The 10,650-nt window shown below is 43.4% G+C and overlaps 1 protein-coding gene across 1 annotated transcript in view; it reads left to right on the top strand.

Moving 5' to 3' along the window:
- Positions 1-1,202: 1,202 nt before the first annotated feature.
- Positions 1,203-10,650, top strand: part of efemp2a (EGF containing fibulin extracellular matrix protein 2a) — a 10,784-nt gene continuing 1,336 nt past the window's right edge. The window contains exons 1-10 of the mRNA XM_044204828.1: positions 1,203-1,425; positions 5,286-5,542; positions 6,175-6,223; positions 6,389-6,574; positions 7,113-7,235; positions 7,409-7,525; positions 8,488-8,607; positions 8,756-8,875; positions 9,042-9,168; positions 9,673-9,868. Of these exons, the coding sequence (XP_044060763.1) occupies positions 5,441-5,542; positions 6,175-6,223; positions 6,389-6,574; positions 7,113-7,235; positions 7,409-7,525; positions 8,488-8,607; positions 8,756-8,875; positions 9,042-9,168; positions 9,673-9,868 (1,140 nt within the window). The 5' untranslated portion in view covers positions 1,203-1,425; positions 5,286-5,440. The remainder of the gene's footprint in view (positions 1,426-5,285; positions 5,543-6,174; positions 6,224-6,388; positions 6,575-7,112; positions 7,236-7,408; positions 7,526-8,487; positions 8,608-8,755; positions 8,876-9,041; positions 9,169-9,672; positions 9,869-10,650) is intronic.

Raw genomic sequence — 10,650 nt, 5'->3', positions numbered from 1 at the left:
TGTGTGTGTGGTCATGGGAATAAGGGACCAACCGGGGGGCACAGTTGGTCCAGCTAGGGGGTTGTCAGTGTGACTTTTAACAACATCCCCCGTAATGACAGCTGCCATCTCTGCCACCACCCAGAAAGACAGGGCAGATAAACAATCGGAGGCTAAGAAAAGGTTTTTAAACCAAAACACTGGAGATTTACTTTGAAGAAAAAAAAACAGGAGAAAAATACAGTACAATTGCTCCCATGATTTTAAAAATAGCATGACTGCGCACTCTAAAAATATAAAGATTACTATGTCTATTAAAGAATATTCAGTTGTAAACTTTAACGCAGGCAATCATTTTGTAATGGGTGTTACATTTCTTAAAGTATCTTGGATTGAAGCCTGCAATTATAGAAATGTGGCTGCTGCTTATTTAATCTTGAAGAGGATTTTATTTTGTGGGATGTACAAGGCTAACCTTTAAAGTTTAACTTTAAGTTGAGTCAGACTTAAACTAATGAAGACCGATGTTGGTTAAGCAACATCTTAACCAGTTTGCAACATAACAGACTGCAAATTTTCAAGGAAAAATGATTCCACGTGCAGTAATGGATTAGTCAAACCGAAAACAGAAAGCAGCAAAGTTTGTACGCTGGTCAAGAATAATGATAGTAGTTCATTTTCTGTATTTTATCCCAGAAAGCGCCGCCACTTTGTTCTGCGAAATAAGCTGACACATTTTCCGAATAGGTCTCCACATACACTCTCTCTCTCTTCCACTCTCTAATTTTTGTCCACATTCCATTAACTTCTCTTTCCCCGGCTATAAATATCCTGCATGTCAGATTGGATGAGAGCAAGGGCTTTAGTTGCTTTATGGAAAAGGAAAAGATGGGGGAGGTAAGTATAGATAGATGGGGGGTAAATGGGAAAAGGGAGGGAGGAAAGGGTGGGAGAGCTTGGGGCTTTTGCGGGGGTTTAGTTTAAATGAAACCAGGTGTGTTGTGGGACCAGTAAGAGGGGGCATTTTGTTAGAAGGTGGGGGGGCAAGTGTGCGAATCTGTGAGTTGTTGTTCCGCCTGCGATTTGGACAGATTTGGAATTTCGGTATTTGGGCCGCAGACCAGGAATTTGCATCCTGGGGGGGTCAGAGAGGGGGTGTGGAGAGTGGAGGATGGCAGTGCAGGGGGCCGGGGGGGTAAGAATGGGCTGTCCCTCTTTCCTCCCTCTCTCCTCCCCTCTCTTGCTCTCTCCCTCCCTCCCTCCCTTTGCATGTGTTCAGCTGCTCCAGCTGTCGGTCTCCACACTCACTCTCTCAGGGTCATACAGGCAGGAGTTTAAGGGACCACTTCTGCATGCCAACTCAGCCGGGACGACCGCAGCCAGCAGAAGGACACACTGGTCGGAGGGAGACAGAGAGACGGGAGACCATTCCGAAAAGCTCCATCCGTGAGTTTTCCTGTGTTTCTTTAATATCCACGTCAGAAGAGCTTTGTGTCAAATAGACAACTGGTGGATGACTTATCATGTTTGCGAGAGTTTTAGGGAGAAGTAACGGAGGTGAGATGTGTCTCCTCTACTTTTCTGGTACAGGCCATACACGTCACAGCTGCACCACTGCTCTGCTGTCTGCTCTGCTCTCCCAGCTACACTTGGCTCCTTACAAGAGCCAAGATAACGTGGCCCACAGTCTGTGTAGTTTGCTTCTTGGCTCTGCGTTTCAGAGACTGTAATAGGGGGGTAGACAGGAAGAGAGGCAATGAGTCACAGGGCATGTATTATTGTACAGTATGTTGCAAAATTCTTCCACCTCATCCCTCTTGTACAACATTTAAAGTCAGTGTCACAATCTCAGTTTGGTCATTGGGGGGGGGGAGACTACAGCAACACAATTTGGGTGAAGTTCTAAGTCTAAGTAAGAGAAACAGGTGCCAGCTACAGGCTCATTTACGCACAAAACACTCTTGAAACCTGTATTTTATCACTGTTTATACAGGATACTCCTAATAGCTATCATGTGACAGCTCCACCATCACTGTAATGACTCAGGTGGGATTACAAAGGCAACAGGAAGTAGCGCTGTTCCCCTGAGAGCAGCACATCGTCTTGTGCCACATTATATGCATACACTAATACATCATAGCCCTTTAAACACCCTTTACACAAGGAGCAGTATCACCACTGGGAGAACAGAACAGCTCTGGAGGGACGTTACAGTTACAGTGTGTGAATTTCTCCTGCAGGCCACTATTCATCACTGACTGTGGAGTTTCCCAGGAGTTAGGCTGTGTGTGAGACGGTGACCTCCTGGTTGTGGATTTGCAGGTTCACTGCCACGACGGTAACAGAGCGCAGCTAGAGCGCGCTGGGCCACCATGTTCTCAGGCTGCTCCACGCACAACCGAGCAGAACAACACAAAGCTCGCAATGTATACAGTACAACACATGACCATCCTGCAGTTTACACTCTGTGCGTGTGGGTGTGTGTGGTCCAACTGTGTGTTTTTCCTGGTCCCCACGTGGACACTTTTATAAGCCACCTGACATTTTGCTTGTTAAATTGTGCTGACTGTGTGAATTTAAAAATGGGTCAGCCTGCTATTACTGAGGCCCAGGCATGCCCCAAATGGTTAATATATTATTCTAATTATTTTACCATGAGAGGTATTGTTAATACTATACACAACAGGTGTTAGAGCAGTAATATTTTGAGGGCTACAACTAACAATTATTTTCATCATCGATTAATCTGCTGATTATTTTCTGTATTAATCATTACGTTAGTAAATGTCGAAATAGTAAAAAAATGCTTCATCACAAGTTCCCAGAGTCCAAGGCAATGTCTTCAAAATGTCTTATTTTGTCTGACCAACAATCCAAAACTGAAAGATATTTCATTTACTATTATATACAACATGGATAAGCAGCAAAACCTCATATTTGTGAAGCTGAAATTAACAAACGTTTAGCATTTTTGATTGAAAAATGATGGAAATGATTAATTAAAATAGTTGCTGATTATCTTTCATAGTGATGTGGTATTACAGTCAAAACCCAGACGATGGGTCACATCCTCTGACAGCCTCCTACACAATCAAGAGAGATGAGGGGTTAGGGGAGCAGTGGCTGGAGGTTTGGCACCAGCTATCCTCTTATGTGAATCCATGGGGGGTTTCCCAGAACCTGATACTCTGGGAACCACAGCCGTGGCAGGGCAACCCATCTGGGAACTGGCGCCCACATCCTTGCCACGGGCATTCCAGAGGTCCACCACCACTTGATCTCCAGCGGCAGCCGGGCAACACCCATGCATCCCTACTGCCCACTTTCAGTAGCCAGTGACTGACTGGACCATGGACTAATGGTCAGTTTATTTTGGGTGGTTTTGGGCCACATTCTTGCTGGTTGTAAGTGGCCGCTGGGCCAGTTCAAAGAGGTCACGTACTGCGACTGTCTGATTGCACTGTGGTATGTGTTACCGTCTGTGCTTACAGGGTGAGGGCATGTTTTGCGGCTTTTCGCCATGCAAAGTTCACGAATGGCCGGTGATGTCATCCATCAAGTATTTGAGGGTGTCACGTCACCCTGCGGCATTCTGTTTGTCTCAACATGAAATACAACAATAAACGATGCCTGCAAATGTGGCCTGTTTACATCAGAGCGTGTGTCTATGCACGTAGACAGGCAATGATTATAACTTTCCTTTCATGTATTTTAACTGGAGCTCACTGACTTTGCAAATAGCACTTGCTTAGATTTTTTTTTATTCCTTGAATTGGCCTGTTTTTTCTACGTTTTTGGTCTGCGGGAGCTGGAATAGGTGATTTGTTTATGTTTAGAGTCAGCTTAAACACTTATAGCTTTTCTCCAGGAACTGAAGGATGGTTGTGTCCCTGCTGGGAGAAAAGCCCAGTCCATCAGAGTACTCAGTAAACATAATTCACCTTAAATCTACCTCAGAAATACACCACACTGTACAGAACATTGTAGAAAAGACCAGTGGTGGAAGAAGTACATAGATCCTATACCTAAGTAAAAGTAGAAATGCCACAGTGTAAAAATACTCCATTGCACTTAGAAGTTCTGCTTTAAAAATTCTACTTTCTACTGAAAGACTATGTGCACAAGATTATATTTTGTCTTATTTTTGGTCTAGTTGGTGGCTCACGCAGTATGCTGGTTAGCTTAGCAGGCTACTTAGTTTAACAGTTTGTGTGGTTCATTTGGGGGCTTAACAGGCATGCTAGTTAGCATGCCCATAGTTAGCCTAACGAGATGTGGTAGGAGACAGGAGTATAATGTTGCTTGGTGGGTTGAGCAGCGTACTGGTGGGTTGAGCAGTGTACTGGTTGTAGGAGGGTTGTGTTGAGTGTATTGGGTCCAGGTAAAGCAGGGGGTGGTTCTGGGACACTGCAACACACTGCTGAGCTTTCTCTGTGTCGTGGGCCCAACTCAACGAAACACCAGTTATAGAGAGGGTGCCCACCTGATAACCCTGTAGACTTACCTGCCCAACTTTTGGCACATTTTACTGTGTATTGATGACGCTGAAATGTAGTAGAGTAGAAGTACAATGGAAATACTCAAGAAAAGTACCTAAAAATTGCACTTAAGTACAGTACTTGAGTAAATGTACTTAATTACTTTCCACCACTGACCAGGACAGATGCCCTCTTGCATTATAGACACACAACACAGCATCTGCAGAGAAGTATTCCTTGTCACAGAGACAAATTAACTTGAAGTTGATCTCAGAAACTGAAGCAGCTGAGCAGGAGATGCTGCTGTAAAATATGCAAGCAACAGTCAGTCTTTATGTGCTTCCACCGACGCAGCTCTGCTACACAGTAAACCAAACCTCTGGAGGCAGCGCTCAGCGAGACTATCATTCCAGTGAGTTGTAGTCTGCCAGTCTGCAGACACAGAGGGCTTTCTGTGAGCAGCTAAAATTAAAGTATTTCTGTGATGTTGACTTTGTTATTTTCAGCAGAAGGATGGAGTACGTCACAATGTTTATGTTTTTACCTGGCAGAGGGATTCATTCCATTTATTCCTGCTGCGATCAAGGGGGAACTGTTTGGTTGACAAACAGTGACCCAAGTCCAAGAAGCTAACTGTTTGTGTTCTGACTGACTACTTAAAAATTGGCTCCAGCGCTTTTGCTTCGAGTTGATTTATCCATTTCAGCTGTGGGAACAGCTTACAGCACCAGTGTGCTTTGAGACTGAATCGAACCATTTTGTGATTTCTGAGTTTCTAATGTTGCCTTTTTTTCCCTGTCTTTCCCTTTGTCCCTCTCTGAAATACAGATACCACTTCTTGGCTGCTGCTGTACATCACAAAGTCCGCTGCCTCTCTCATCTTTGAAGCAGCGCTACCTGTCTGATAGCTGTGTGTGTGTGTGTGTGTGCGCGCATGTTTTACGTGTGTTCCTGTCCCGTCTCCCGCAGATTAGTGCATTAGTATGCAGGGTACTTGTGTGTCAATCTTGTGCGTGTGCATATGTGTGTCTGTGCTCCTTCATAGTGCTATTTCACAGGCACGTACAGAAAGTGACACCTACACGGTAAGGATGGACAAATCTCTCTCCTCCTTCTCTTTTCCTCTCTTACTCCTTTCTTTTTCTTTGCATCTTCTCTTCCTTTCCTCCACATTATACATCAACATCCAAATGTTGGCCTCAAATCCTCTCTCTTCTCTCTTAGCTCTAGTTCTTATTTCCTCATCCTCTTCTTGTTCGATATTCCACAGCAGTTTTACATTTCCAACATTTTATAGTAGTCATAGCTGGGGGGTAATTTAAGTTTTAATTCCATGTTTCTTTAGGCCTCACTTTTTCCTTCCATCGAGCTCACAGCGATATTTTTTTTTCCAGAATGATAATGATAATTTTTCCAAACAGTAGCCTTAAATTCTTTGTTTTTGAAGTGACATTTGGGTTAAGGAGAGTAGTTTAAAATGTCACAGGTCCTTTAACTGCAGCAGACTTCTTGTCTTTTTGTCCCAGCACTCCTACATGAATACAGAGGAAACAAGTTTCTCTATCCTCTGCTTCTTTTTTTATGTCCCACTACTGGGGATTTATTATGTATTATGAATATATTATGCAACTACTTGGCACAGAGGGACTGTTCACATCTTTCTTTCCATTCATTTCATTTTCTCACACTCTCTTCCTCTCTCTGCTGCTCTTTGTAGGAATGCACAGATGGGTATCATTGGGACCCTCAGACAGAGCACTGCAAAGGTAAAGCATTCTTTTAGCTGCATTTATTCCATCTCACCATTTAATTCTTATGTACAGTAATAGCTTTGATCATCCCGTTGCTCTTCACGCTCTGTCCTGTCCTTTTGATTTGTTCCTAACAACTACATTTAGTGGCTAAAGTTCTGTTTCTGCATCTCCCATCAGACATAAACGAGTGTGAGACCATTCCAGATGCCTGCAAAGGGGAAATGAAGTGCTTCAACCACTACGGAGGGTACCTATGCCTTCCCCGCTCTGCGTCAGTCATCCCAGCCCCAGAGCCTGCTATCACGCCCACCGTGACCAACCCCTGCCCTCTGGGCTACGAGCCGCAGGGAGACAGCTGTGTGGGTGGGTGTCTGGTTTGTAGGTCTGGGGGTTGGAGGTGGACAGGTGGCCACAGGATGAGTGATCATTAAGCATGTTTGTGTGTGTGTGTGTGTGTGATTGTGTAAATTTATTGTTGGCGGCCACAGATTGTGAGGGACAGGTGGTCGTAGCAGGTGTTGGGACTGGAGGCAGCATGTTGGTGCAAGTTGTGTGGGTGTGAGTGAGTATGAGTCCACGGGGGGCAGACAGACAGTGTAGGAATTTGGAAGATTTCACACGAGAACAGCTGCTGTCTTTTAAGAACCGGACTTGCAGCGAGAAACCTACTCGTGCTGGAGGATGGCGAGGTGTTTATCTGGTCTGCATGAGACAGCAAACATGATTCAACATGATGTAATATTTTCAGCTGTTGGGTGTAAATGAGGGGAACAGGGTTGCTGTCGTCTGCCATCCAACAGTCACACTGTATCTTCCTGTCATGCTGAATGATGCTGTGCTTGCTCACAATAACCACATTTTTATTATGTGTGTCCCTGTTTCACTTCACCCACAAACACAGACATCGATGAGTGTGAGCGAGACGAACATGACTGCCAGCCCAGCCAGCAGTGTATCAACTCACTGGGTGCCTTCACCTGTCAGTGCCCGGATGGTTACCGCAAAGTTGGCACAGAGTGCATTGGTGAGATAATCTGAATTTACCCTTCAACTAGTGAGCAGTTAAGCAGGCTTAAATATGGCAACTCAAACATGATTTGCTACATGAAGAGTAGCAAGAGTTATAGCTCCAAGAGTGACCTTAATAACTTGTAGGAATGTGAATGTCTCTCTTCTGACTCTGTTTCTCTGTCTCAGACATCGATGAGTGCAGGTACAGGTACTGCCAGCATCGCTGTGTCAATGTCCCTGGTTCCTTTTCTTGTCAATGTGAACCTGGTTTCCAGCTGGCGGGAAACAACCGATCTTGCATCGGTGAGTGACGCCCTCTGCATCTGATTATAAGACTCAACTGTCACAGCCACTGTCTCTGAAATCAGTCTGTACTGATAGCCTCCAATCAATTTCAAACTTAGAGATATTACTCAGGCTTCGTCAAGTGCCTGAAAGCCTTTTGAAAATGTGGTTTAAAATCTTAAAGGGGAACTCCACTGATTTTACAAATCAAAGTCTATTTACACGTCTTGGGGAGTACTACTGCATATGTGGGTAATGTAGATGCTAGGACGAGGAAGAAGAATGTGTGGAATAAAAAAGACGATATCTCTGGTTCTGGTGCATCGATTTTGATCCTTTTTAAAAAACAATTTGACCTGTCCATTATGAGTCTGTTATAGGAGTGCAATGCTAAATCAGTGGAGTACACTTTTAGGCATTTCTCTGTAACATTACATATTCATGACTACATATGTAACAGTTCACGTTAAGATTTAGGAAAAAAGCTTATTTATTAAGGGTTTAACACTCAAAAACTCAGTTAATCTGCTTTGTCTGTTGTGGTTTGATCACATTTTATTGACAGTTGCCTAGCAACATTAACAACAATCTGACAACTGTCATTACATATTGATTCAATATTGCTAAATTCTAATTTGTGCACACATGTACAGTACTTGGCTAACCTTTTCACAATAGCCCGTCTCACTTTAAACCAGTGAGCAAAAAAAACCTCTCATGTAAAGAAACCAAAACTGCTTCAGCTTCCGCAGAGAATAAAATTTTGTGTCCATGTTGGGCCCCATCACTCACGGTAACAAGCTGATTGAGAAAATATATTTTCAGGCCCTTTAAATTTGTTGGGAGCTATCATTCTGATTTCTGCCTTCAGTTCAGTTTCAGTTCAGATCCAGCAACTGTAAACGTTTTTGGATGTGTGTGCTCTTTGACTCATACAGCATTTAAGTTTACACTATAAAATCCACCTTCTCTCCTTTCAGATGTGAATGAATGTGAGATGGGTGCCCCCTGCTCTCAGAGGTGTTACAACACGTACGGCACCTTCCTTTGTCGCTGTGACCAGGGCTATGAGCTGGGGCCTGATGGCTTTACTTGTAAAGGTAAGAGAACCACTCGGTCTGTCTTCTGCAGGATTAATATGAGTGATGGTACAAACCAGTTTCTGTGATGCCAATCTGCTCTGTTTTCTGTTCCCATTCTACCTTTAATTGTGAACCATTAATAAAACATGAACTTGTAATGTGACAGACATCGATGAGTGCAGCTACTCCAGTTACCTGTGTCAGTACCAGTGTGTCAACGAACCAGGGAAGTTCTCCTGCATGTGCCCAGAGGGTTACCAGCTGCAAGGCACCAGACTATGCCAGGGTAAGCACACCCGCCTCCATTTCCTCCCAAAACTAACACCTACCTCTCTGTTCTTTCAGAGTCACAAATGCTGCACTGAGTCAGTACTTATTCATTCTTTGACAGCAGCTCTATTCCTGTCCTATTCCTGTTCGATCGAATATCATGAGCTGTTTTTCCTCTGCAGATATAAACGAATGTGAAACCGGTGAACATCAGTGCACTGACACGCAGACCTGTGTGAATATCCACGGACGATACCAGTGTGTGGACACAAACCGGTGCCAAGACCCTTATGTACAGGTGTCTGACAAGTGAGTGACACCTCATGAAAGCTTGTGTGTGTTCATACACAAACACACACCTTTTCCAAATTACTAAAATATGTGCTGGCCATCAGCTCAGAATATAATCAGCCCCTGTACTGAGTATGGCTCAAACTGCAAGATTACCCCAATTACTTTTTCCACATATGAGTCCAACTTGCAACCTTTTCTTCTGAGCATGTTCCAGTGCAATAAGAAAACTATTACAGTTGTGAACAAGTGTTGGATTGGTAACAGGTGTGGGTCACGATTAACATATCCCCGATGATTTGGTAATATAAAATGTGTTTTAGAAAAACATGAGGGAAAAAATGGCTACTGTTCAATATTTGTTTAGATTTTAGGAGAACTTTCCTCTCAGTCATATTACTCCCTCTGCTGGCTCATTCATGAACTGCTGATGTTTTTCTGCACCAAATATTACTACAATTCCTTGTGCACTTATTGTACTCAAAGTGGATTCTCACTCTGGCTGTTTACTTCTCTGTCCAGCCGCTGTGTGTGTCCTGTCAACAAGCCCGTCTGCCGAGATCTGCCTTTCTCCATCGTCCACCGCTACATGAGCATCACCTCGGAGCGCTCGGTCCCCTCCGACATCTTCCAGATTCAGGCCACCAGCGTCTCTCCGGGGGCTTACAACACCTTCCGCATCCGCTCCGGTGACGACAATGGAGACTTCTACATCAGGGTGAGAACTGTTACAGAGCATGGAGGGGAGTATGGTTGTTTGTTCAAGTAACCGATGCAACTGCTGACAAAACCTGTAATCAGAGTGAGGACTTAAATGTTTAAAGTGCACTGACTGGGATATATCTGAACAACACAGACTTTTTAAAAAACTATTTGTCAGTTATCATATGATGGTGCTTCCTTCTTGACTAAACCTACTTGAAATGTCACCCACCACATTTCATTCATTCACTCAGTGCAACTTAAAGTGCAACTTGAAGTATTTCTGAAGGATTTCTGATTCTGATTAAATTAATTCCTGATATAATATATTGAGAGTTTCTTTTACCTTTGAATAAATGTGGGAAGTCAGACTACCAAAAAGCTTTAATTGTTGTTTAGTTGTTGCTAAGAACAACCAAATTTATGTTTTTGATGTGTCGACTTCATTTTCAATGCAGATCTATTTAAAATGTTGTTTCCCATCATTTACTACCATTCATAGCTCAGCCTCACTGAAACTGAAACTAACCCCTCTGTTGCATCTTCTCACTTGAAAAACAGTCAACTTACACCTTTATCATTCTTATTAAGCAGAGTCTTGTTAAAGGAATAGTTCAACATTTTAGGAAATACATTTATTTGCTTTTTGCTGAGTGAGATGAGAAGATCGATACCACTCTTCATATCTGTACGATAAATAAGACGCTACAGCCAGCTTAGCTTAGCACAAAGACTTGAAGTTCTAGTTTCACAGGCGGTTATGTGCAGGACTAGAAAAGCTATATATATATAAGCTAT

Source organism: Siniperca chuatsi, linkage group LG8 (assembly GCF_020085105.1).
Source record: "Siniperca chuatsi isolate FFG_IHB_CAS linkage group LG8, ASM2008510v1, whole genome shotgun sequence".
NCBI lineage: Eukaryota > Metazoa > Chordata > Actinopteri > Centrarchiformes > Sinipercidae > Siniperca > Siniperca chuatsi.
Note: the sequence above shows the minus strand (reverse complement) of the source record. Positions and strands in the feature narration are given on the sequence as shown.